Source organism: Schistocerca americana, chromosome 11 (assembly GCF_021461395.2).
Source record: "Schistocerca americana isolate TAMUIC-IGC-003095 chromosome 11, iqSchAmer2.1, whole genome shotgun sequence".
Lineage (NCBI taxonomy): Eukaryota > Metazoa > Arthropoda > Insecta > Orthoptera > Acrididae > Schistocerca > Schistocerca americana.
The window spans coordinates 181,837,815-181,862,399 of record NC_060129.1 but is presented as its reverse complement, the minus strand read 5'-3'; the positions used below and the strand labels follow the sequence as shown (position 1 = coordinate 181,862,399).

The window sequence follows — 24,585 nt, the reverse complement described above, 5'->3', positions numbered from 1 at the left end:
TCATACATTCTACATACCAACGTGAATAGACGTTTTGTTGGCATTTCCCGTTATGATTTTAGAAATTCTGATAGAATGTGGTCCATGTCTTCTGTCTTATTTGATTTTAATTCCTCCAAAGCACTCTTAAATTGTGATTCTAATACTGGATTCCCTATCTCTTCTAAATCGAGTACCGTTTCTTCTTCTATCACATCAGTTAAATTTTCCCCCTCATAAAGGCCTTTTGTGTACTCTTTCTACACATTCGCTCTCTCCTCTGAATTTAACAGGGAATTCCCGTTGCACTGTTAATGTTACCACCATTGCCTTTAATTTCACCAAACATTGGTTTCACTTCCTCTATGCTGAGTCAGTCCTTCCAACCATCATTTCTTTTCGATTTCTGCACATTTTTCATGCTGTCATTTCGTCTTAGCTTCCTTGCATTTCCTATTTGTCTCATTCCTCAGCGACTTGTATTTCTGTATTGCCGAAATTCCCTCAACGTTTTTGGACTTCCTCCTTTCATCGATGAATTCAAGTATTTCTTCTGTTACCCATGGTGTATCCGCGGGTGTAAACTTCTCAGTCTTACTCATTCTTAAAAGAGTTGGTTATAAAAACGAGGCAAACTAAAGAAAGCACCAGGTCATTTTATTTTTTTCTCACCTATTTTCCACGACTTGTAGCGCGAATGCTCTTCTGTGTCTTCCTGTATCGGTCCGCGTCAGTTACGTGCATTAGCAGACGACTCCTCACCAACTAAAGGCGCTACTAGCAGTTCCTATTACTCTTACATGGTGAATGCCCATGCATCAAGTTCCTCTATGAATGTTACTTTTGTTGGCAGCTTGTTGGTTCTGATGAAATCTGTGTGACGTCTGGTGTACTTGGCGAAGTGTCCAAGACATTTGTACGTCGGTATTACGCGTGTAATGAATCTAGTAGTTGCCATTTTGCACATCATCTCAACGATATTATTGAGTACACTGTTTATTATAGACCGAAGCGCCAAAGTAACTGGTATACCTATGCGTGATCAAATACAGAGATACATAAAAAGGCAGAATACTGCACTGCAGTCGGCAACGCCTACGTAAGACAAGTGTCTGGTGTATTTGTAGATCGGTTACTGCTGCTGTACTGGCAGGTTATCAAGATTTAAGTGGGTTTGAACGTGGCGTTATAGTCGGCGCACGAGCGATGTGACACAGCAGCTCCGACGTGGCGATGAAGTTGGGATTTTCTTGTGTGACCATTTCAAGAGTGTACCGCGAGTAGCAGGAATCTGGTAAAACAAGAATCTACGACATCACTGCTGTCGGAAGAAGATCCTGCAAGAACGGGACCAACGACGACTGAAGAGAATCGTTCAACGTGACAGAAGTGCAACCGTTCCGCAAACTGCTGCAGATTTCTATGCTGGGCCATCAACAAGTGTGATCATGCGAACCATTCAACGAAACATCATCGTTAGGGACTTTCAGAGCCGAAGACCCACTCGTGTACCCTTGATGACTGCACGACACAAAGCTTTACGCCTCCCCTGGGCCCGGCGACACCGACATTGGACTGTTGATGGCTGGAAACACGCTGCCTGGTCGGACGAGTCTCGTTTCAAATTATATCGAGAGGATGGACGTCTATGGGTATGGAGACAGCCTCCTGAATCCATGGACCCTGCATCTCAGCAGGGGACTGTCCAAGGTGGTGGAGGCTTCGTAATGGTGTGGGGCGTGTGCAGTTGGAGTGATATGGGGCCCCTGATATGTCCAGATACGACTTTGACAGATGGCACATATATAAGTATCCTACCTGGTCACCTGCATTCATTGATGTCCATTGTGGATTACGATGGACTTGGGCAATTCCAACAGGACAATGTTACACCCCAAACGGCCAGAATTGCTAGAGAGTGGCTCGAGGAACACTCTTCTGAGTTTAAACAGTTTCGCTAGGCACCAAACTCCTCATACATAAACATTATTCAGCATATCTGGGATGGCTTGCAACGTGCTGTTCAGAAGAGATTTCCATTCCCTCACACTCTTACGGATTTATGGACAGCCCTGCTGGATTCTTGGTGTCAGTTCCCTTCAGCACAACTTCAGACATTAGTCGAGTTCTTGCCACGTCGTGCTGCGAAACATCTGCGTGCTCGCTGGGGCACTACACGATTTTAGGCAGGTGTACCAGTTTCTTTGGCTCTTCGGTGTATATGACGTTGAAGAAAGTCACAATGTTGACCACATAATTTTTATTCGGAAATATTATGAATGCGCATTTACATAATGAATACACCGACGATTAAATATCATCAAACTTCAAATATTCATGATGATGTATTATTACGAACAGAAGCGCGTAACTCATGCTATTTTAACATTATGTGTAACCTTGACAGATTCAGAGTAATGGCACATTTACACCATCATACTGTTCTAAAATCTGTTGCAGTATTTAGAACACGTAAAATGACTGAGATGTGACTTCTGTAGTATTTACTGACTTCCTTAGCATTCATTTAATATCTGGTTTTCCACAATAGCTCAAAGTAGTTCTTAGTTATTACTTTCTACTACCTATCGTAATTTTCACAATCATAAAAATTCGTAGCTTTTGCAGTAACTATTGCAAAATCGTGACCTATGTTCCTTTGAATTCGTCTCACCGAGGTCAGCTTCTAAGAGTCTTCTGCTCATCACAGCGGGTGACTAGGAGCTTGCAACAGCCATATTCGACACAGAGCTCTGTAGCCGCCGTTGTATTCCCAATACAACAGTTCTCCCCACGACCTCGCTGGGAAGCTCCCCCAGGCCTGTCCTTACACGCCTGAGGCTCATGTAGCCACCTGATGCCTTTGCTGCAGGCAACACACACCCCCACCCCTCTCTCTACCTGTGTGAAACATTAGCACACCATGTACAATACTGCAGCCTCATTAAAGAAACTGAAGTTGATACCGATACCTGTGCAACTGGTATAGGTGTGACAAAAGACTATAAGTCATTTAGAGAGCACTTTCCGACAGTTAGTCAGAGGTAAACAGAAATATAATGCACTGACCGAAGTGACATCTGTCTCTTAGAATGACGTAATCCAAGTTACATGAATTTACAGTAATTAATATGCTATACAGCTTGCAAAGGAAAATCAATTTTGTAACTCTATTTGTTCATAAAATTACAGGTTGTGCAACAGTGTGCAAATCTGATGAAAATATTTCGTGGGAAAAGTTCTGCACTCTTGGTCCGACATCTTAGTCCTTGCGTCATGTTCTGCGGAAGCATTAGTTGGTTCATCTGCATTTTTGTGGCCGTAGTCATAACTGTAAATTGCAGTGACTCAGATTCCATTACAGGTAAATTCTCTTTTTCTGTTGGTGTAAGTCTAGATAACGAATAACAATTTCATAGTCAGTAATAAAATATATTTTCAGTTTTTCCATTGAGATTTGTATGAATTTCTTTTACAGGACCCGATCTGGAAGTCAATGTTTTACGCTTAAGATCTGAAAACCCAGGTAAATATTCTTTTGCATAATTTCTTAGGGCATTTCAAGGTCTGATAGCTTCATTTGGTGCTGACCTATCTCGTTGTGGTTCTCCACTTCCGTGATTTAATAACTGCCTCGCAAAATCTGTTACCTGCTGTAATGTCAGTTGTAATCAGCACGTGTACTTTATACGATTTTATTACTTGTATCATCTTCATCCCAAATTTCAGCGTATATCAACGTGAAGCAACCTAAATTTTGGAGATTTTTCCGTATTTACGAGTGCGACATCTAAAAAATTTTTTTAGTAAATGGACTTTGGTTGATCGCTTAGTGAAGCACATGTTATCGCAAATTATAGCTGTTTTTGAGTCTGTTAGCTACTGTAACTTCAAAAGACGTTTAACAAAAACTAATATATTTTTATCCCTGATTTTTCTGCTGTGTTAATAGATACTAGTTCTCAACTGTAATTATTTATACCTTTAGCTTAACTGGTCCAAAAATTAAAAGACAATCCGCTAGCTCACTTTAGTGACATTTGTTTGTTATTCTATAAAAAATTGCAGCGACCACAACGCAGCTCCACGGTGAATGCTGAGGAGCTGGCTGACATTCGTTCATAGCTGGAATTCACCCTGACTGTGGTCAAACAATTAGAAACTGTGCGAATAGGTGTGTTTGGAGGGCTCTCCACAGTCGTGTACCAGAGACAGCAAGCATACGCCTCGTGTATATTCTGTCTCCTCTACAGGATGTACAGCTTTCATCATTACTGATGCACTTGACACTGAGTGAGTAGACGCCATGAAAAGGAGAGAGAGTGATCAGAGAGAGCTCATGGTGTTTTACCCATACCTCTGACCAACAAGTGACTCACTTCACATGTTTGGAAACATGCTGCGTCCCGTGTGAGGACTAGCCAAACGCAAAAATGCTAGTGGTCTATAAATCGTCGGCAATTCCAATGAATGGCGAATGATGGTAACCCTTAGAGAAATTGCAACAAGGGTTGGGGAGCAACACGAGTTTCACTCATTTTGCACACCCGATATTCTCATTTGACATGCTGTAGAGGCTATTCCGGCAGCTGCTGAGGGAACAGGATGCACCTGCTGCAGATTGTGGCACACATTGGAACGAAAATGCCTGTCGTTGCAGCTCCGAGATCGTGCTTGGATCATTCCAGCATCTGGCAGAGAAGATAGAGAACGCAAGCCTTGTTCAAGGAGTTCTGGCGAAGCTCACAATCTGCAGCAGTGTCTGAAGAACTGATAGTGCCTCCTGGTTCTGACTCTAGAGGAAGCCAGTTCTATGAAACGCTTGGCTGCAGTTTCCAGGGCTTGCACCATTGGCTTGAGAACTGTAAGGTCCCACTAAAATGGTCAGGTGTACATTAGAAGCTGCTACCCAGGTAGCTGACTATGTGTGGAGTGGAGTACCTGTATGATGTTAAGTCTTTCTGATTTTCTCGATAAGAAACCCCACCGTAACTGCTCGTACTATCTTTTCTACTACCTCGTGCTCCAGGGGAAAGATTCACTTGGCGCTGACATTACACATTGTACACGGTTGGCGGGGTTACGGCAACATCCTCCCATTTCCGCTGAGTGGTCAAAACGCACTCCTGCCCCATTAACTCAGCTCGTCCTGTTTCTCCGCGAGATGCAGAAGGTCACAGAAATAGCCCTCTCTGACTTCCGTTCAGGTCCGACTTAGGCTGGGACCATAACATAGACGAATCTCCAGGGATGGCAGGGCAGAGATTGAGGAGCAGCCAGAAGATGCAAAGGGACTGTTTAAAAACAGTGCTGGAGTTTTTGCTGTATGGGATCCTCAGCAGATAGATTCGAAAAAGGTGACTCGTTTCGAGATATGAGTAGCTCGTCACATAGATACTCTGGAATACTGGTTTCTCGTGCTTTATCAAAAAGCCTTCACCTATGATTTTGGCCCTTATATCCTTTAATGTTATAGTATCTCCCTGTAACTTTACCTGTTTCATTTATCATGGGTTCGAGATGTTGTTCACTTTCACTACACCTATATCTAGCTGTTCTCTCACATGTTTAGATGTCTTCTCTTTGTATGGAGTAAAAGTAGCTGCTGACACGCCACTTTCTTCTTCGATTCCTTTGCGAATATAAGTTTTTACCTGTGTACAATGCCGACCAGTAAGTGTTATCTCGTTTTTATAATGCTTTCAAAGCTATCAAGTTTATTCCTACTTTCATATTATCACACACCTACTATAAATCTGCAAAAGCTATGTACATTCTTAAATTTCTTTCGTACAGCTCTCTAAAGTGATTTTAAATTTTTTTTTGGCACCAAATTGATTTTCTGAGAATGTGGCGCCAACTGTTCGAGGACGAAGGAGTTGGATGGTGAAGCTTTTCTGTAATTTTCGCTTTTTAAGACATTCTTAATTTTGCGGGTGGGCTTCTCTCAAAATCAGCTGGCAGTTTTCCGTGTTCATGTACGCTACAGTTAAGAGCATATAACAGGACTTTGATATCCGTTCCAGCCACATAGAGAAGTTAGGACAGAATATTGTCGATTCCTAGGGTACCTAGTTGCTCATGTTTTTTTGGAGCTACTACAAATTCTGATCTTAAAATGAATATAACGAAGTCTTGGGCTGGTAGACAGAAGGACATTGCATATATGTAAAACGTAATTTAACTTCTCATTTGAGGTATCCCCTTATCATCTAAACAGGATTTTCTAGACACTGGTTATGAACAGGAACTGGTAATTTTTTGAACGAAAATTAGATCTTGCAATTGAGAACTTAACCTTTCAAATTATTAATGTCATCTGAAACGCTGTTTTAGCGTACATCAGTTAAAATAATATCAGGAAGGAAAGGTGCACTATGTGATCAAAAGTATCCTGACACCTGGCTGAAAATGACAAGTTCGTACCGCCCTCCACCGGTAATGTTGGAATTCAGTACGGTGTTGGCCCACCCTTTGCCGTGATGACAGCTGCTTCTTTCGCAGGCATACGCTCAATCAGGCGCTGGAAGATTTCTTGAGGAATGGCAGCCCATTCTTCACGAAGTGCTACACTGTGCAGAGGTATCTACAATGTTCGGTAAGGCCTTGCACAAAGACGGCGTTCCAAAACATTCCGAAAGTGTGCTGTAGGGTTCAGGTCAGGACTCTGTGCAAGCCAGTCCATTACAGGGATGTTATTGTCGTGTAATCACTTCGCCATAGGTCGTGCATTATGAACAGGTGCTTGATCGTGTTGAAAGGTGCAATTGCAATCCCCGAATTGCTCTTCAACAGTGGGAAGCAAGAAGTTGCTTAGAACATCAGTGTACACCTGTGGTGTGATAGTGCCACGCAAAACAACAATGGGTGTAAGTCCCTTCCATGAAAAACACGACCACACCATAACACCACCGACTCCGAATTTTACTGTTGGCACTACACACGCTGGCAGATGATGTCCACTGGGGATTCGCCATACACACACTCCGCCATCGGATCGCCACATTGTGTATCGTGATTCGTCACTCTACACAACGTTCTTCTACTGTTCAATCGCCCAGTGTTTACGCTCCTTACACCAAGCGAGGCGTCGTTTGGTTTTTACTGGCGTGATGTGTGGCTTATGAGCAGCCGCTCGACCACGAAACCAGTTTTCTCACCTCCTGCCGAACTGTCATAGTACTTGCAGTGGATCCTGATGCAGTTTGGAATTCCTGTGTTATGGGTTGGATAGATGTCTGCCTATTACACATTACGACCCTTTTCAACTGTCGGCGGTCTCTGTCAGTCAACAGACGATATCAGCCTGTACGCAGTCGTTCTGTATGTGTCCTTTTTCACGTTTCCACTTCACTATCACATCAGAAACAGTGGACCTATGGATGTTTAAGAGTGTGGAAATCTCGCGTACAGACGTAAGACACAAGTGACACCCAATATATTCAATAACCTTACCACATTCAAAGTCCATGAGTTCTGCGGAGCGCCCCATTCTGCTCTCTCACGATGTCTAATGACTATTGAGGTCGCTGATATGGAGTACGTGGCAATAGGTGGTGGCTCAATGCACCTAATATGAAAACATATGTTTTTGGGGGTGTCCGTATACTTTTGATCACATTTTATAGTATTGGCATGTGTAAGAAGTGCTGAAAACTGGTTGCAGTCTGATTATGCTGCTACCCCAAGTTAATGGTTCCTAGAAACGCACCCGACACACTATTAGCCCGTTGTTGATCCTGTGTAACTGGCAACAAAGAGGAGTATCAGGAGCAGAGCAATACAATTTCCTGCAGTACAATATTGTTGTTCCTTTAAATAAATGGAAATATCAGGATGATACCTCGTTGAATAAAGAACTGCCACTTTGTGAATGATCTCCTGGCAAACAACTGTAGAAGGAAATTAAGGATATGAGATTTGCACCACATCTGTAGCTTGTTTTGCAGACGAAATGTGCTGAAACCAATAGAAAATTGTTTAGGTGGTTTAATTAAAGACTACATTACCACTCGCTGCTTCTCCCACGCAGACTGTATGGTGTGCACACATTTCTTTCTTTAATCGAATCTTTATATTGTTTACAAATTTCTACACGTTCTAAACATTTCACGCAAATTAAGGCCACCGAAGCGTGGTCTTTTCTGAACATACTTCTGCCAAAAAGATTATTCTGGTAGCTGAAGTCCAAGTTTTTTTGTTAATCATGCGTTTTACGTTCTTGTGATGATATTTACTTAGAAACTTTCATCCTCTAATCCATATTTATTTATATCTAATCGAGAATTGAAATACCATTTTCATAGACTTAACTCTACAGTTTTTAATGAAATATTGTCTTGAAATTTTCCATCCCCCATTTCACCCACTGGGGGGTTCAGTTTGCAAACAAAGCGAAACACGTAATGTATATATTTGTAACATAGAAGGCAAATACAAATTTCTGTACATTTAGCGTTTAGTATGCTTTCGTGATGAATAAATTCCATTAAACTTTTCATCCTGTCTCACTCCCCCTAGACCTTGAACTTCCAGAAACACTGAAACACATTTTTTTTGTCAAATACCAATTTCCACAGATGTACTTTTTTTATTTCATTAGTTATTCAACATGATTTATTTTCAAATAAACTTTCACCCACTATTTTAGCCCCTTAGTGGCTCAGTTTCCAAAAATTCTCAAAGTATTATTTATTTCTGACTGAAAAATCACATACCAATTTTCGTAGTTCTAGCTTCAAAATTGCCACAAGCCTTTAATGCCGAGTATCGCGAATTCGCGTCATACCAGTGCTCTACTAATAAATGGAAGTTTAACTGTTATTTAATAGCACTGCCGCTAGATACTGATTCTTCATGAATCTTACAAAGCTTCTGACAAGTGTTGTATTCTTGGCCACATCTAAAGCACCACAGTTTTTGTTTATTACATTTCATTTAGAAAGGCATTAAGGAGTTGCCAATGACCTATTTTCAAAAAACGCTTTATCCCCCATTTCACCGCCTTAGGGGTGGAATTCCGAAAAACGCCTTCTTAAACGACGCCTACAATTTAAGATCAACATGCTCTCCAAATTTCAACTTTCTATCCTTAGCGGATTGGGATGGGCGATGATGGGTCAGTGAGTGATTCAGTCATTGGCCTTCATACACTGCAGAGCCAAAGAAAGCCTAACATCGTGTAGGGCCCGAGCAAGCACGCAGAAGTGTCGCAGCATGAAGTGTCATGGACTCGACTAATGGTTGAAGTAGTGCTGAAGGGAACTGACACCATGAATCCTGAAGGGCTGTCCATAAATCCCTAAGAGTACGAGCGAGTGCGATCTCTTATGAGCAGCACGTTACAAGGCATCCCAGATACGCTCAATAATGTTCATGTATGGGAAGTTTGGTGGCCAGCAGAAGTGTTTAAACTCAGAAGAGTGTTTGCGGAGCAGTCTGTAGCAATTGTGGACATGTGTGGTGTCGCATTTCCCCACCAGAATTTCGAAAGTCCGTCGATATGCAGAATGGACATTAATGAATGCAGGTGATCAGACAAGATGCTGACATACATGTCACCTGCCAGAGTCGTACCTAGACATATCAGGGGTCAGATATCACTCCAACTGCACACACCCACATGACTAGAGAGCCTCCACCAGCTTGAACAGTCCGCTGCTGACATGCAGGGTACACAGATTGATGAGGTTGTCTCCATACCTGCACACATCCATCCACTCGATACAGTTTGAAACGAGATTCGTCCGACCAGGCAACATGTTTCCAGTCATCAACAGTAGAATGTTATGGTTGGCGGGCCCACGCGAGGTATAAAGCTTTGTTTCGTGCAGTCATCGAGGGTACACGTGTGGGCTTTTGGCTCCAAAAGCCCACATCGATAATGTTTCGTTGAATGGTTCACACGCAGACACTTCTGCATGGCCCAGCATTGAAATCTGTAGCAATTTACTAAAGGGTTGGACTTCCGTCACGTTGAATGATCTCATGAGTTGTCATTGGTTCTGTTCTTGCAGGATCTTCTTCCAGCCGCAGTGTTGTCAGAGACTTGGTGTTTATACCGGATTTCTGATACTTGTGGTACACTTGCGAGATAGTCGTACCGGAAAATCCCCACTTCTTTGCTACCTCGGATATGCTGCGTCCAATGGCTCGTGCGCCGACTATAGCACCACTTTCAAACTCACTTTGTAAACGGTCTAACAACTGTGTCCGACACTTGTTGTCTTAGGCAGGCGTTGCTGACCACACTGTTGTATTCTGCCTGTTTACGTAAATCTGTATTTGAATATGCGTGCCTATACCTGCTTCTTTCGCTTTTCAATGTACATTGAGATTTGCAGCTGTTTACCTATTTCATTATTTCGAGAGAGAAAGCATATTGTTGCGACCCACATAAAATGTAAAATATTCGCAATAGTTACTTGATGCAGATCTGCATAGGGCTCAAGTAAGTAAGCAGAGTGCTCTATGGGGGCACAAGGTTCTTAGTGACGCTGTGTGTTTAAGGACAGTCTGCAGTGGTACCAGAAACAGAGGGTAAGGAGACCACAGGTGTGGGTCTGAGCGCCCTGCTGGACGCCGGGGAGGACGCCGTGGTGACCCTGGTGGCCGGCGACACGCGTCTCGCAGCGCACAGGGCCGTCCTGGCTTCCAGGAGCCCCGTGTTCCAAGCCATGTTCCGGCAGGACCCGCTGGAGGCCAGCAGCGGTCAGGTCGCAGTCCAGGACGTGGAGGGCCCGGTGCTGCGCCAGCTGCTGGCCTACCTGTATACACTCCAGGCCCCCCGGCTGCCCGGCATGTCTGCACAGCTGCTGGCCGCAGCTGATAAGTACGGCGTGTCGGCCCTGAAGGCGGAGTGCGAGCTGCAGCTGGCCGCACAGCTGTCCGTCGAGACAGCGGCGGCCACGGCTGCTCTCGCGGTCAGGCACTCCTCTGACAGCCTCAAGCAGGCGGCCATTAAATTCATAAGGGCTCACTTGGTGCAGGTGATTTTCACACGGGGCTGGGCTGACGCAGTGCGCTCCCAGCCTCAAGACATGGCTGATGTGTATCGCCTGCTCTTGGAGACGCCAATGGAAACCAGGTAAGCATAGGGCACTCTTCTGTGCTGTCCACTTCCATATGTGTGTGTGTGTATGTAAATTTACCAGCGTTGTTTGACGCTGAGTTTCCTTAGACGTGTCTGTCGTGTATCATCGATGGCCATCTATTTTGTGTCCCATTAGGCTACTGTTAACTAGTTCATGCAAGTAGCCTTGTTGTCTCTGCTGCTGCTATCATGCTGTAAATTGGGAACATAAAGATGAGAAGCATGTGCGTCACGTATTATTTGCACCGGGAACTCTTTACGACCCTGCACTAAGGTTCAAGAAGGCCAGAAACGTATTATAATTTCCCGACTATCGCGTTACTGTGCTGTGAATACTCACCTGTAGAAAAGTTAGTTATAACAAAGCAGACAGATGAAGTAATCGCTATTCCCACATCAGTACTACAGCTTCTTTTTCACTTTCTAGATACATGTGTGCAATATGTCTGCAAATTCCATAGCATCGTTAGTTTATTCCTCCAAGCAATACGTGGACGTTAGGAATAACTTTTCAGAAGTAAATTAGGCTCCAAGAAGATGTGTGTTGTTCTCAGTTGGAGCATGTGTGGAATACATCTATTATAGCAGGTGACGTGAGCACATGTGCACCAGGTTGCAGCTGCTTGCTCCTCGCAGATCCTGTGAACACCCCACAAGGCAAAAAAGAACTAGCCCTCACAACAACAAGGCAGCCTCAGTCAGCTGCACATGACGCAGGCCCTTTCATCCCCAAAATGTGTACTGTACTTTGGAACACTCCAGTCTATAGCATGCACAGGAGAGAACATTACCCGTCAAGACGCTGTACTTGCCTCTTGGAGGAGCAGGTCAAATCTCTGCCCACCCATCTTGCTTGAAAATCTCTACAGCGTTACTCATTTCTGTCCAGTCTATTCTGCAGTGGTTCCATCTACTGAGACCTTCGCTATCCCACCTATTGCTGTTACTAATTCATCTCTAACAACGACAATACTGATGGGACGGGGACCTATCGATACAACTGTCCTTTGTTGCATACTCTATCACAATACAAGTATTCCCTACAAGTGTAGTGCCTAATAATTCCCACATATCTCCTTTGTCTTTCTTGTTGTTGTTGTGGTGTTCAGTCCTGAGACTGGTTTGATGCAGCTCTCCATGCTACTCTATCCTGTGCAAGCTTTTTCATCTCCCAGTACCTACTGCAACCTACATTCTTCTGAATAGTCCCCACCCGGAGATCCGAATGGGGGACTATTTTACCTCCGGAATATTTTACCCAAGAGGACGCCATCATCATGTAATCATACAGTAAAGCTGCATGCCCTCGGGAAAAATTACGGCTGTAGTTTCCCCTTGCTTTCACCCGTTCGCAGTACCAGCACAGCAAGGCCGTTTTGGTTATTGTTACAAGGCCAGATAAGTCAATCATCCAGACTGTTGCCCTTGCAACTACTGAAAAGGCTGCTGCCCCTCTTCAGGAACCACACGTTTGTCTGGCCTCTCAACAGATACCCCTCCGTTGTGGTTGCACCTACGGTACGGCTATCTGTATCGCTGAGGCACGCAAGCCTCCCCACCAACGGCAAGGTCCATGGTTCATGGGGGGTTGTCTTTCTTATATGCTTAAATATTTATGCAGTATTGGATACACTGGAATTCCTGCCTGATCTACTTCTCATTTTCTTTCTATCTCTCTCGCTTCCTATATATATAAAGATTTAAAAAAAAGTTGTAATTCCAATTTGTTTGTTCAGAGGAAGAAATCCAACGATACCACACAAAACCTGTCACCCCATCCCATGTGTGGATGGTGGAAAGCAACTTAGAAAGCTTCAGTGGGAACCCTCGCTTTTTATTTTTACGATTCAGCAACTAAATCTACAAACATTTTGTCTGAAGCATTTTTCTCCTTCCGCCAAAGATGGAACTGTGATCCCAACCTCCATGCTGTGAGAGTACGTGAGGCAATATTTCATAACTTCTAATTGGGAACCCAATTAGCATCATTGTATTCCTTCAACATATTGAAAAGGGGGTTACTCAACATGACACTGTTGTCATGTAGCGAGCTATGACATATCATAACAGGCAGTATACTGTGACCAGATCTTAAATATCATTTGGACATCGAACAGATATTGGCTCTAAGCATTACAACACTTACACAGTGCTTATTGCCCTCACACCTACCTATCATTTGGTGCACGCTGGTGCAAGTGGACGATGAATGTTCGATGATTTATGGAGCATGTAAGAGTCTGCTGTTGCCTTGTATGCCCGTTTAGATACCTCTCATATGTGCCTCTTTCTGTACACTGTTGCTTGGTATGGTAATGTACCAGTATGGGGAGCTCGGCAAAAGTGGTGGATACGGTGATTAGATCAGTGGTAAGTTATGCATCTTACTGGAGCTACTACCATTGTTGGCAATGTGTTGACCACTGTTATTTGTGTGCTGTCAATTTCCCATCAGTACTGTCTGCAGGAAACTGTCCTCTGGCCCCCATGTGAAGACACTCTCCTGAGTAGTATCTCTTTGTGCAGCGCGTCAGCTGTTGGAGACAGTGACAGCGGGGCCACCCCCACCCCCGCCACTCAGCCACACAGCGACCACGGCGGGACCCCTGCCACAGCTGCACCACCCACCACTCAACGCCCAGCCGCTCCACCTGATGGCGACGCCCTCTCTCTCCTGCGGTGAGTTCTGTCACTACAGACGCACATCTTCCACATCCACAGTGTTGCTTATGCTGGCACTAACCAAACGCTGTGGAAAAAAAATTGAATTTAGCAGTATTGCATTTTTATGTCTTAAATGAAGCAGAGCTTATGACTGTTAACAGCAAACTTATTGTTTCAGTTGATTTCTACAACCATCATAGCAATCATGTACAGAATTGCACTAAGTTTCGAGAGTGGATGTCATTCCATTGATGCTCCACATACTTTTCTCGATTCACCGTGTATGCAGACTGCCCCTAAACATTTTACAATTGAGTGAATGTTTTCTGTGTTCAATTTTAAAAGAATATTATCTCCTTATTTGTTTTATATTATGCAACATTTGTAAAACAATTGAGCTTTCAAGAGACATTGATAATCTGCTACCTACACACCTCAACGTGGGTTACTAAAGTACCAATGGAAGATACGGTATAACTTGCCAGTAGCCAAAGAGGTCTTGATCCAGAACATATTGAGGAACAATGTGTTGACACATGTGGAAGCTCATTAAAATTAATTGTCAGGATTTAAATCTCTTAGTGCACAGTGGTACAGCTTTGTATAATGTGATACATAACTGGAGTATATAGTTTTTTGAAAGGCAAGTAACACACGGCGAGGCAGAAATGACGCCTTGTCTGGTGCCAGTCAGCTGTGTGCAAGTCAAGTGACACGCTTTCAGTAGCGCCTGTGGTGCAAGGACATAGATGTCCCTTTACTTTTGTGTCACGTCATCCACTTCTCCTAGCAGTGTCAACCACACAGACGTACTTGTCTGTGTCAACCACACAGACGTACTTGTCTTCGTCCTATATCTACAGCGTGATGCGATGCACAGTACATTCAACTTTTAACACAGTTAGCATCCTTGTTTCAGAGCAGATCTGGCCCCAGCGCCCATGATTTCTCACGCTACATGGGCTATGCTGACCATTTTCTAGGCCATCATTATTATCAGAAAGTGAAACGACTCATGCTGATGACTTGTCACAACATAATATCTCTGGTTTAATTCAACATTTCCTGTTCTATTTTCCCATATCTTCTTATTCTGGATTCATTTTGGTGTCTTTCTAGTAGACAACAGTTTCGAATAACACAGAGAGCTATCTAGCATCCATACTTACCACTGTGCCTCCTACAGCATGGTCCCTAACGCCTGAACTACATTTAATGGCTATTGCCATTAGCTTGGGTGTAGCCCCCTATTAGGAGTTAACATACATCCACAAGCGACAACATAAGCAAGCCCCTACAAATTAGGAACACTGACTGGATATGCCAGCTGCTATTAAAGCAGGCTAGAGTAGGGAAGCTGACAAGCTCACACACTGGCGCGCAAACAAACCGCCAACTCTACCCTACACTTTGAATACGATATATGACCATTTGGACACCAAACGATGATGAACCTAACTGTTACAGATATGCTGACGCTCACCGAGAAGCCAACACTGGCACCCCACTGCAGACGCCGAGTAACACCACTGCACAACGTCAAAGGTATGCACCTGTATGATACCCATTACTAACAAAGTCTACCCTTGCGTGAGCTATACAGTCAGCAACAAAACGGCTACTGCTCTTACAACCCGCCCCAACTATCGCAGAGGTGTTTCGCCTTGGCTCTTGCCTAGGGACCTTTTCCCCCCTACTTCCCTTCAAACCGCTACCCTTCTGTCAACTTTAGACCTAATCCCTCTCCAGAGTCCGCAGCTCGTGGTCTCGCGGTAGTGTTCTCTTTTCCCTACCACGGGGTCCCAGGTTCGATTCCCGGAGGGGTCAGGGATTTTCACCTGCCTCGAGATGACTGGGTGTTGTTGTGTCGTCTTCATCATCATCATTCATCCCCATTACAGTCAGAGGAGGGCAATGGCAAACCACCTCCGCTAGGACCTTGCCTGGTACAGTGGTGGGGGTCTCCTGCAGCATCCCCCACGCTCTGTGAAGGAGAATGGGACTTCATCATCATCATCTCTCTAGACGAGCGCATTAATCATAACAGACATACACAAACATTGCAGTACCCACATCCTGCGAGACCTTACTTAGTGACAAGCGACCAATATGCAGAGACGGCTGTAGACCTTTCGTGCTGGGCGTCATGCCAGTGTGACTGTGGAGGGACTTCACCCTATTTCCGATTTTAATTTCTGTACCGTTGTTGTCGATATGTATTCAGAGTGATGTCCAATTTTTGCCACATAACTCCAGCATAACTGTTCACTCCTGTATGTACTTTGGAGTCTTTCGTTTTCTGTACGAAGTGTTGATCGGTGTGCTAAGCTTCTAGTATTGGGTTTTCATGAAGAGCAGTGATAAATTAGGTCAATGGTAATTCATTCATCTTAGAGGACCTATTACTGTCGTTGTTACTGTGTGTTATATGATTTGTGTATGGCCGATCCATCAGAAGTAGTAATCTGCTGTCTGACCTCCACATGAAAACACTTTGCCACGTCAGTCTCTCTGTGGGGGCACGCAAGCCACTGGAGACAGTGGGGAATCCCCAGCCACTCCCCTTCACCACGACCACAGCGACTATTTCTGGACTCTTGCCTCAGCTGCACTGTCCACGGCTCCCCGCCTCTCTCCCACACCTTGTAACGCCACCACGTCTGTCCTGCGGTAAGTTCTCTGCGCACATTTTCTACATTCACATTATAACTTACGGGGGCATTCAGCAAGTGTTATGGACCAAAAATGGAATATCACTTTAATGGATTTTTCAATAAAGCTGAGGTTAAGACTGTTGACAGCAAACTTGCTCACAGACGGAATCTTTCACTTTGAGACAGAGTGTACACTCAAATGAAACTTCCTGGCACATGTAAATGGTGCCTGGACCAGGAATCGCACCAGGGACCTTAGCCTTTTGGAGGCAACTGCTCTACCAACTGATGATCCCCCGCATAATACTTCCACTAGCACACCTCATAAATTCCAAATCACACAGAAGTTTTCCTGCGATGGTTGGTAGAATCGTTCTCCTGGCAGAAAGGTTATTGTGGAGAAGTGGCTTACCCACAGCCTGTGAGTGTGTTTCCTTTCTTAGCCAAGCGGTCTAGGGCACTGCAGTCATGGACTGTGCGGCTGGTCCCAGTGGAGGTTTGAGTCCTCCCTCAGGCATGGGTGTGTGTGTGTGTGTGTGTGTGTGTTTGTGTGTGTGTGTGTGTGTGTGTGTGTGTGTGATTTTAGGATAATTCAGGTTGAGTAGTACATAAGCTTAGGGGCTGATGACCTTAGCAGTTAAGTCCCATAAGATTTCACACACATTTGAACATTTTTTTTCCTTTTTTCTGGCAATGCTGGTTCTGCAAATTTCGCAGCAGAACTTTTGAGAAGTTTGGAAAGTAGGGCATTAAAGGATGTAAAGCTATGAGGGCGGGTCCAAAGTCGCGTTCGGGTAGAGCACATGCGCTGTTGGTAGAGCACATGAATGGGAAGGCTATAGTCCCAGTTTACAGTTCCAATTGTAATCTTACCTTCCCACATTAAATTTTCTAGTCTCTTCATTAGTTTAAAAAGCTTAGAGAGGCGTAAGATATAAAAAAAAACCTTTTTTACTTACTTCATTTTCTCGTTGTTGGCTGCAGTCACGCCTAGGAGATTAATCTTGAGGCTGTAAGTCCTTTAACTCAGTGGGTTCCTGTTGATCTGATAACTGATGAAGTAATTTCTCTTTCTGTGACATTTTTCTTTGTTTTTCCCATTCTTTTATGTCACACCGTCTTTACAATTTCCACTTCCATAAAAACAATAATTACAGCGTTAATGCCAAAATTAAAACATGTCTGATTCCATCAGAGGCATGCCCACTATTCCTAACATTCTGCGGAACTAACTATAATCCAAAGAGTTTACAAAGCAAAAGAGAATACAAACTTTCATGACAAAAGAAGCAGCTTCATCAAGTTATATCATTTTTTTATAAGTGCATCCAGACACCAATTTAATAATTAGAATTAGATTGTGCAATTAATAATATGAATTTTAAGTATGCCAGATATTTCGTAATTTCAAATATTTCTAAAGGAAGAGTAATTTTAACTGAACATATATATCGATTGTAATAAATTAATTTCTTTTTTATACATTTTAGCCTGAAATGTAATGGTTCATAGACAAAATAAAATGAAATTCATTTACTTAAACAGCTGAGATTATGTTCACCTATGCAAGAATCGAAGGTATACTTGGTAGCGACTATTTCTATAAAAAAAGGGTAATGTTGAGGAGGATGTCCCATTGCACAGTTTTAATCCACCCCAGCAAACTTTTTGTTTCAGTCGATCTCTACCTCCTTTACATTAGCGGGTTCATTTTGGCGGCTGAATGTCATACCTTCAATTCTACACTTATCATTCTCGACTCACCACATGTCCATACTGCCTTTAAACATTTCATAGCTGGTCAATTCTTTTGTGATGTTTACAATTAGAAGAATAATATCACCTCTGTTCTTTTAGATAATGCAGAATTTCGAAACCGATCTTGCTTTCAAGAGACAGTGACCATCTGCTGCCTACACACTTTTCCGTGGGGCACTAAGACAGCAATATTAAAAAAATTGTTACAGCCGGCACCTCTTTCACTTGACAATGGCGGTGGAAGTAGTCATGGTGGGGAACTCATGGAAATTTATAAATTTGACACATCCAGAACCCGATTAAAATTAATTGTTGGTTCTTATATATCTACTTATTTTCTACTGTGGGATACATAAAATTGTTCTCAGTTGTCTTGGAAATCAAGTAATGAGCAGCGGAATGGAAATGTCTTGGTTGGCGTCTTTCAAGAAGCTCTCACAGCACACGGACATAGATACCCTTGCTTTCTGTGTCACGCCATCTGCTTCCCCTATTGGCAAAAACCACACAACAGCCACTCTGTTTGTCCCGTGTCGAAAGCGCAGCAGCATATCCAGGGCGCGTGATGTTTGAAACTGTCGCCATGCTGGTCCCAGAACAGTACAGGCAGTTGGCGCTTGTATATTCTAACGGCACGTATGTTTCAATTGGCGCGAGTCCCTGTGGATGTCGAGGCACACTCCTGTCGGTTACGGTTTTTAGTGTCACAAATAGCCCCAGGAGCCAATGGCCTTGCTGCAGTGGCAACACCAGTTCTCAACAGATCACCGAAATTAAGCGCTGTCGGCTTGGGCTAGCACTTGTATGGGTGACCATCCGGTCTGCCGAGTGCTGTTGGCAAGTGGGGTACACTCAGCCCTTGTGAGGCAAACTGAGGAGCTACTTGATTGAGTAGCGGCTCCGATCTTGGAAACCGTCATACGATCAGCAGAGTGGTGTGCTGACCACATGCCACTCCATATCCCCATCCAGTGACGCCAATGGGCTGAGGATGACACGGCGGCCGGTCGGAACCGTTGGGTCTTCATGGCCTGTTTGGGAGGGGTTTAGTTTAGTTTTTGATATCCCCAGGAAGTAACATCACACATGCTAACGCCTTCTCACATCATATCACTGGTTTCATTTTACGTTTTTAATTGTATTTTCCATATTTTTGTATGTTCGATTTCTTTTCACGCCTTCTTTCTGCAGACAGCTGGAATGGAATAACTCAAAGAGCTCTTTAGCCTCCCCATTTACTGTTCTCTATTTCCTACAGACCAGTGGCTGATGCCCACGCACAATAATTGAACTATATGCAGTACATTAAGTGCTGTTGCCTTTGAAATTTATGAGTGATTGTTGTTATGTATTCTAAATCTGCCAACCAGTCATTATCACATCAGTCCACCATAACTGTCGACTCTTTTATGTACCTTTCATCTCTGCTTTATTTCGGTGCATGCCGTCGATTCAGATGCCAGGCTATTGCTGTGGGGAACTCTGGAGAAGCATAGTGTAAACTGATTAGAGCAATGGTAAGTCATCTATCTTAGCTGAACCACTGTTTTTGTCGGCAATGTGTATCCCATTATTTGTGTGTGTGTGTGTGTGTGTGTGTGTGTGTGTGTGTGTGTGTGTGTGCGCGCGTGCGCACACAATTCCTCAGCACTACTGTCTGTGGTAAACTGTCCTCCAGCCTCCATGTGAAACTCTATCCTAACTATTGCCTCTCTGTGCAGACCGCCAGCAACTGCAGACGGCAGGGCCACCGCCGCTACTGAGCTGCTCAGCAACCGTGGCTGGACTTCGGTCACAGCTGCACCACCCACGACTCTGCACTCCACACTCTGGCCTGATGGCAGCACCGCCTCTACTCTGCAGTGAGTTCCATCACTACATGTGCTCTTTTTCCACATCCATAGTACAGCGTACAGCGGCATAAGTTAGAAAAGCAAATATCGTTTTATTGTACACACATCAAAAAAAGTTTTGCATCAGCTCGGTTCCGAGGGTTCCAGAATCTGTGCAGTCAATTAGAATATAAATCAACATAGGCACCATTTCCGCCCTTTTTATTGCTCATGAAAACCACACATTGCATGTTGTACCACCATACAGCGAGACCTTCAGAGATGGTGGTCCAGACTACTGTACACACCAATACCTCTAATACCCAGTAGCACATCCTCTTGCATTGATGCATGCCTGTACTTGTCGTCGCATACTATCCAAAAGTTCATCAACGCACTGATCATCAACATTGTCTGTCTCCTCACCAGCGATTCGGCGTAGATCCATCAGAGTGGTTAGTGGGTCACGTCGTCCATAAATAGCCCTTTTCAGTATATCCCAGGTATGCTCGATAGGGTTCACATCTCGAGAACATGCTGGCCCCTCTAGTTGAGTGATGTCATTATCCTGAAGGAAGCCATTCACAGGATGTGCAAGATGGCGGCGCGAGTTGTCGTCCACAAAGACGAATGCCTCGCCAATACACTGTCAATGTGGTTGCACTATTGGTCGAAGGATGGCATTCACGTATCCTACAGCCACTACGGGGCCATCCATGAGCACCAGCTGCATACGTCGGCCCCACATAATGCCACCCCAAAACAGAAGGGAACCTCCGCCTTGCTGCACTCGCTGGACAGTGTGTCTAACACGTTCAGCCTGACCGGGTTGCCTCCAAACACTTCTCTGACAGTTGTTTGGTTGAAGGTATATGCAGCACTCATCGGTGAGGAGAACATAATGCCAATCCTGAGCAGTCCATTCGGCACGCTGTTGGGCCCATCTGTACCTCGCTGCATTGTGTCATGGTTGCAAGGATGGACCTCGCCATGGAGCTTATGTGCACAGTTTGAGTCGTAACAAGATGTTCTGTAGCTGCACGAAAAGCATTATTCAACATGGTGGCGTTGCTGTCAGGGCTTTTCCGAGCCATAATCCGTAAGTAGCGGTCATCCACTGCAGTAGTAGCCCTTGGCCACCCTGAGTGAGGCATATCATCGACACTTCATGTCTCTCTGTATCTCCTCCATTTTCAAACAACGTCGTTTCGGTTCTCTCTGAGATACCTGGACACTTCCATTCTTGAGAGCCCTTCCTGGCACAAAATAATAATAGAGACGCGATCGAACCGCGCTATTGTTTTTCTAGGTGTGGTTGAACTACAGACAACACAAGCCGTGTACCTCCTTCCTGGTGGGATGACTGGAACTGAAGGGCTGTCGTACCCCCTCCATCTAATAGGCGCTGCTCATGCATTGTTGTTTACATCTTTGGGCAGGTTTAGTGACATCTCTGAACAGTCAAAGGGACTGTGCCTGTGATACAATATCCACAGTCAACGTCTATCTTCAGGAGTTCTGGGCACTGTGGTGGTGCAAAACTTTTTTTTTGTGTGTGTGTATTTGGTAATATCCTCATAACGCACCTTGTTATTCACCAACAGAGTTCCCCTTGTCAGCATCTGAAGTCTCACACTTACTCGTACACCCACTAGCTTGCTCCTGCCTAGTCATAAGCTTGTAGCTGCAGTTAGAGCTTCAGCCTCATGTACTTATCTCTACGCTGTACTGCAGGACAATAATGGCTGTGGTTGCAACAGGAAATGTCGAGATGTACTACTCAAGATGACGAGAACGATGAGAGCACACACCACACTTCGAAGATGCCTGCAGAGTGTGACTATAGTGATGTGCACAGCCATTATCCTCTGTAGATCTGACACGTGCTTCCAAGTTCCGTGGAGCCGAATATCTTGAACATCAGTCAATGTCAGTTGTTAATGTTAGAACTCTAACCAAAGACGTACTGTCTTTGAGAAAGTACGAAAGGAGAACACTTAAGTTACACCTTTGAGGTAAAATATTTAACTAACACATCTCACTCGCTCCACCAAAATCGTCCAAAGTTCCATTTAAGTACCATGCTACTTAATTGTGTGTTTTAAGTGAATCTAAGTTCATGAATCTCTTGTCGAGCCTTGTTCAATAGTCTGGGTTTTCTATGATTGGCCTCTCAATATACAAACACTTTGCTGACGTTTCTTGTTGACAATATCACCTTATTCCCAAGAATTAGCAGTTTTCACTCAGTTAATACAAGACAGAAATCCAATCTCCATTTGGGTCGCAATTCCTTTTTTGTAGAAAGATGTATAGTATACTGCTGCATCCATTTTCAGTGAGCTACCACAAGAATTCAAAAATCTTAGCAATAATCCACAAGCTTTCAAATCCAAACTGAAGTTTTTTCTCATGCGTCACTCCTTCTATTCTGTCGATAAGTCCTTGAAAAATTAAGCTGATCCCTGTGTTATGTTGTTGATTGCATTTACATGAACTTATGACTTGTCTTTTTTTGGGTTCATAAACACTTTATTTTGTCTGCTATCACTTTTACGTTGTACTTTCATGTACTGACACGTTCCTTGACCTTTGAGACTGGCTCCTTAATTTGGTACTACGAAACTAGATGTGTAAAATAAAAAAATTAAAGAAGTTTCTCCTGGTCACAGTGTTAAACAGAATACACTCACTCCTTTGGATTAAACACTGACCTAAGACACTTTCCTGCATTTACTTTAATTATGAAACTTGAGAGATTAGCTCAGTCAAAGTTCGATCAAATCACTGCACTATTTGGAACCAGTCCAAACAGAAATTAGTTCTCACTTCACTATTCAGTTCAAAACACACAATTGGAGGACACTTTTCAATGAATTACTTTGGTTTAAAATTTAAGTTGTGAGCACAACACATACTGAAAACTCTTTATCTTTTTGAAGTTGGTAGAAATTCCATTACACGCACTGCATCAATTCAGAGTAAACACTACTTGACAATTAACACTATCTTAAGGGCTTTTCCCATTCAGTTGTTGCCAGTTTGAGATCGTCAGGTTAGTGCACCCATTGTCTGATTTTATGTATTCAGTAGCAAGTGAAAGATTATCTATAGTCAGAGTCTACGTTCAGAACAGTCAGAGCTTGGATTTATCATTGTCATATTTCTGTGAACTACACGATTTTGAAATTTTTAGTGTGTGTCGAGACGAAGTTCGATTTGTGTACCAGACTTCTTTGACACTCACTGTGATTTCATTAGCATGAGAAAAATTACCAGCAGTCACTACTGTACAACTTCAGAAACATGTCAGCTTCCATTTCTTACTGTGTTAAACTTCTATTCTTGCCAATTAACATGAATCGAAAATATCTAATTTCTGTTGAAAGAATGGTCGATCTGATTACAACACATATCCAGTGTTTCGAGGTACGATTTAATCACTACTGAAACTTCTGGGCACCTCACTGCCACTCATAAATATACTGTAAAACTTAGTAAACCAATCCTTTGGATCATTAGAGGTTAATTCGATGTGTTTAGCTCACAACTATGAGTCTTCATTACACAACATACTCTAAGTAATCAAAAGTACATGGACACCTCAAAAAACATACGTTTTTCACAGTATGTGCATTGTGCTGAGACTTACTGCCAGGTACTACCTATCAGCGACCTCAGCAGTCATTAGACATCGTGAGAGAGCAGATCGGGGCGCTGTGCGGAACTTCGAACGTGGTCAGCTGATTGGGCGTCACTTGCGTCATACGTCTGTACGCGAGATTTCCACACTCCTAAACATCCGTAGGTCCACTGTTTCCAATGTGATAGTGAAGTGGAAACGGCAAGGGACACGGACAGCACAAAAGTGTATAGGCTGACTTCTTCTGTTGACTGACAGAGACCGCCGACAGTTGAAGAGGATCTTAATGTGTCATAGGCAGACATCTATCCAGACCATCACACAAGAATTCCGAACTGCATCAGGATCCACTTCAAGTACTATGACAGTTAGGCGGGAGGTGAGAAAACTTGGATTTCATGGTCGAGCGGCTGCTCATAAACCACAAATCACACTGGCAATCCCAAACGACGCCTCGCTTGGTGTAAGGAGCGTAAAAACTGGATGATTGATCAGTGGAAAAACTTGTGTGGAGTGACAAATCACGGTACACAATGTGGTGATCCGATGGCAGGGTGTGAGTATGGCGAATGCCCGGTGAACATCATCTGCCAGAGTGTGTAGTGCCAACAGTAAAATTCGGAGGTGGTGGTGTTACGGTGTGGTAGTGTTTTTCATCGAGGAGGCTTGCACCCTTTGTTGTTTTGCGTGGCACTATCCCACCACAGGCCTACATTGATGTTTTAAGCAAATTTTTGCTTCCCTCTATTGAAGAGCAATTCAGTGATGGCAACTGCATCTCTCAACACGATCGAGCACCTGTTCATAATGCACGGCCTGTGGCGGAGTGGTTACACACAATAACATCCCTATAGTGGAATGGCCTGCACAGAGTCCTGACCTGAATCCTATAAAACACCTTTGGGATGTTTTGGAACCTCTTCTCAGTGCAGCACTCCGTGAAGAATTGGCTGTCATTCCCCA

The 24,585-nt window shown here is 43.8% G+C and overlaps 1 protein-coding gene across 1 annotated transcript in view; it reads left to right on the top strand.

Annotated features, from left to right (window-relative positions):
• LOC124553616 (ankyrin repeat and KH domain-containing protein 1-like) overlaps window positions 1-24,585 on the top strand; it is a 44,508-nt gene that overhangs the window by 1,433 nt on the left and 18,490 nt on the right. The window contains exons 2-6 of the mRNA XM_047127469.1: window positions 3,172-3,343; window positions 3,458-3,505; window positions 10,489-11,065; window positions 15,203-15,280; window positions 19,869-20,009. Of these exons, the coding sequence (XP_046983425.1) occupies window positions 3,196-3,343; window positions 3,458-3,505; window positions 10,489-11,065; window positions 15,203-15,280; window positions 19,869-20,009 (992 nt within the window). The 5' untranslated portion in view covers window positions 3,172-3,195. The remainder of the gene's footprint in view (window positions 1-3,171; window positions 3,344-3,457; window positions 3,506-10,488; window positions 11,066-15,202; window positions 15,281-19,868; window positions 20,010-24,585) is intronic.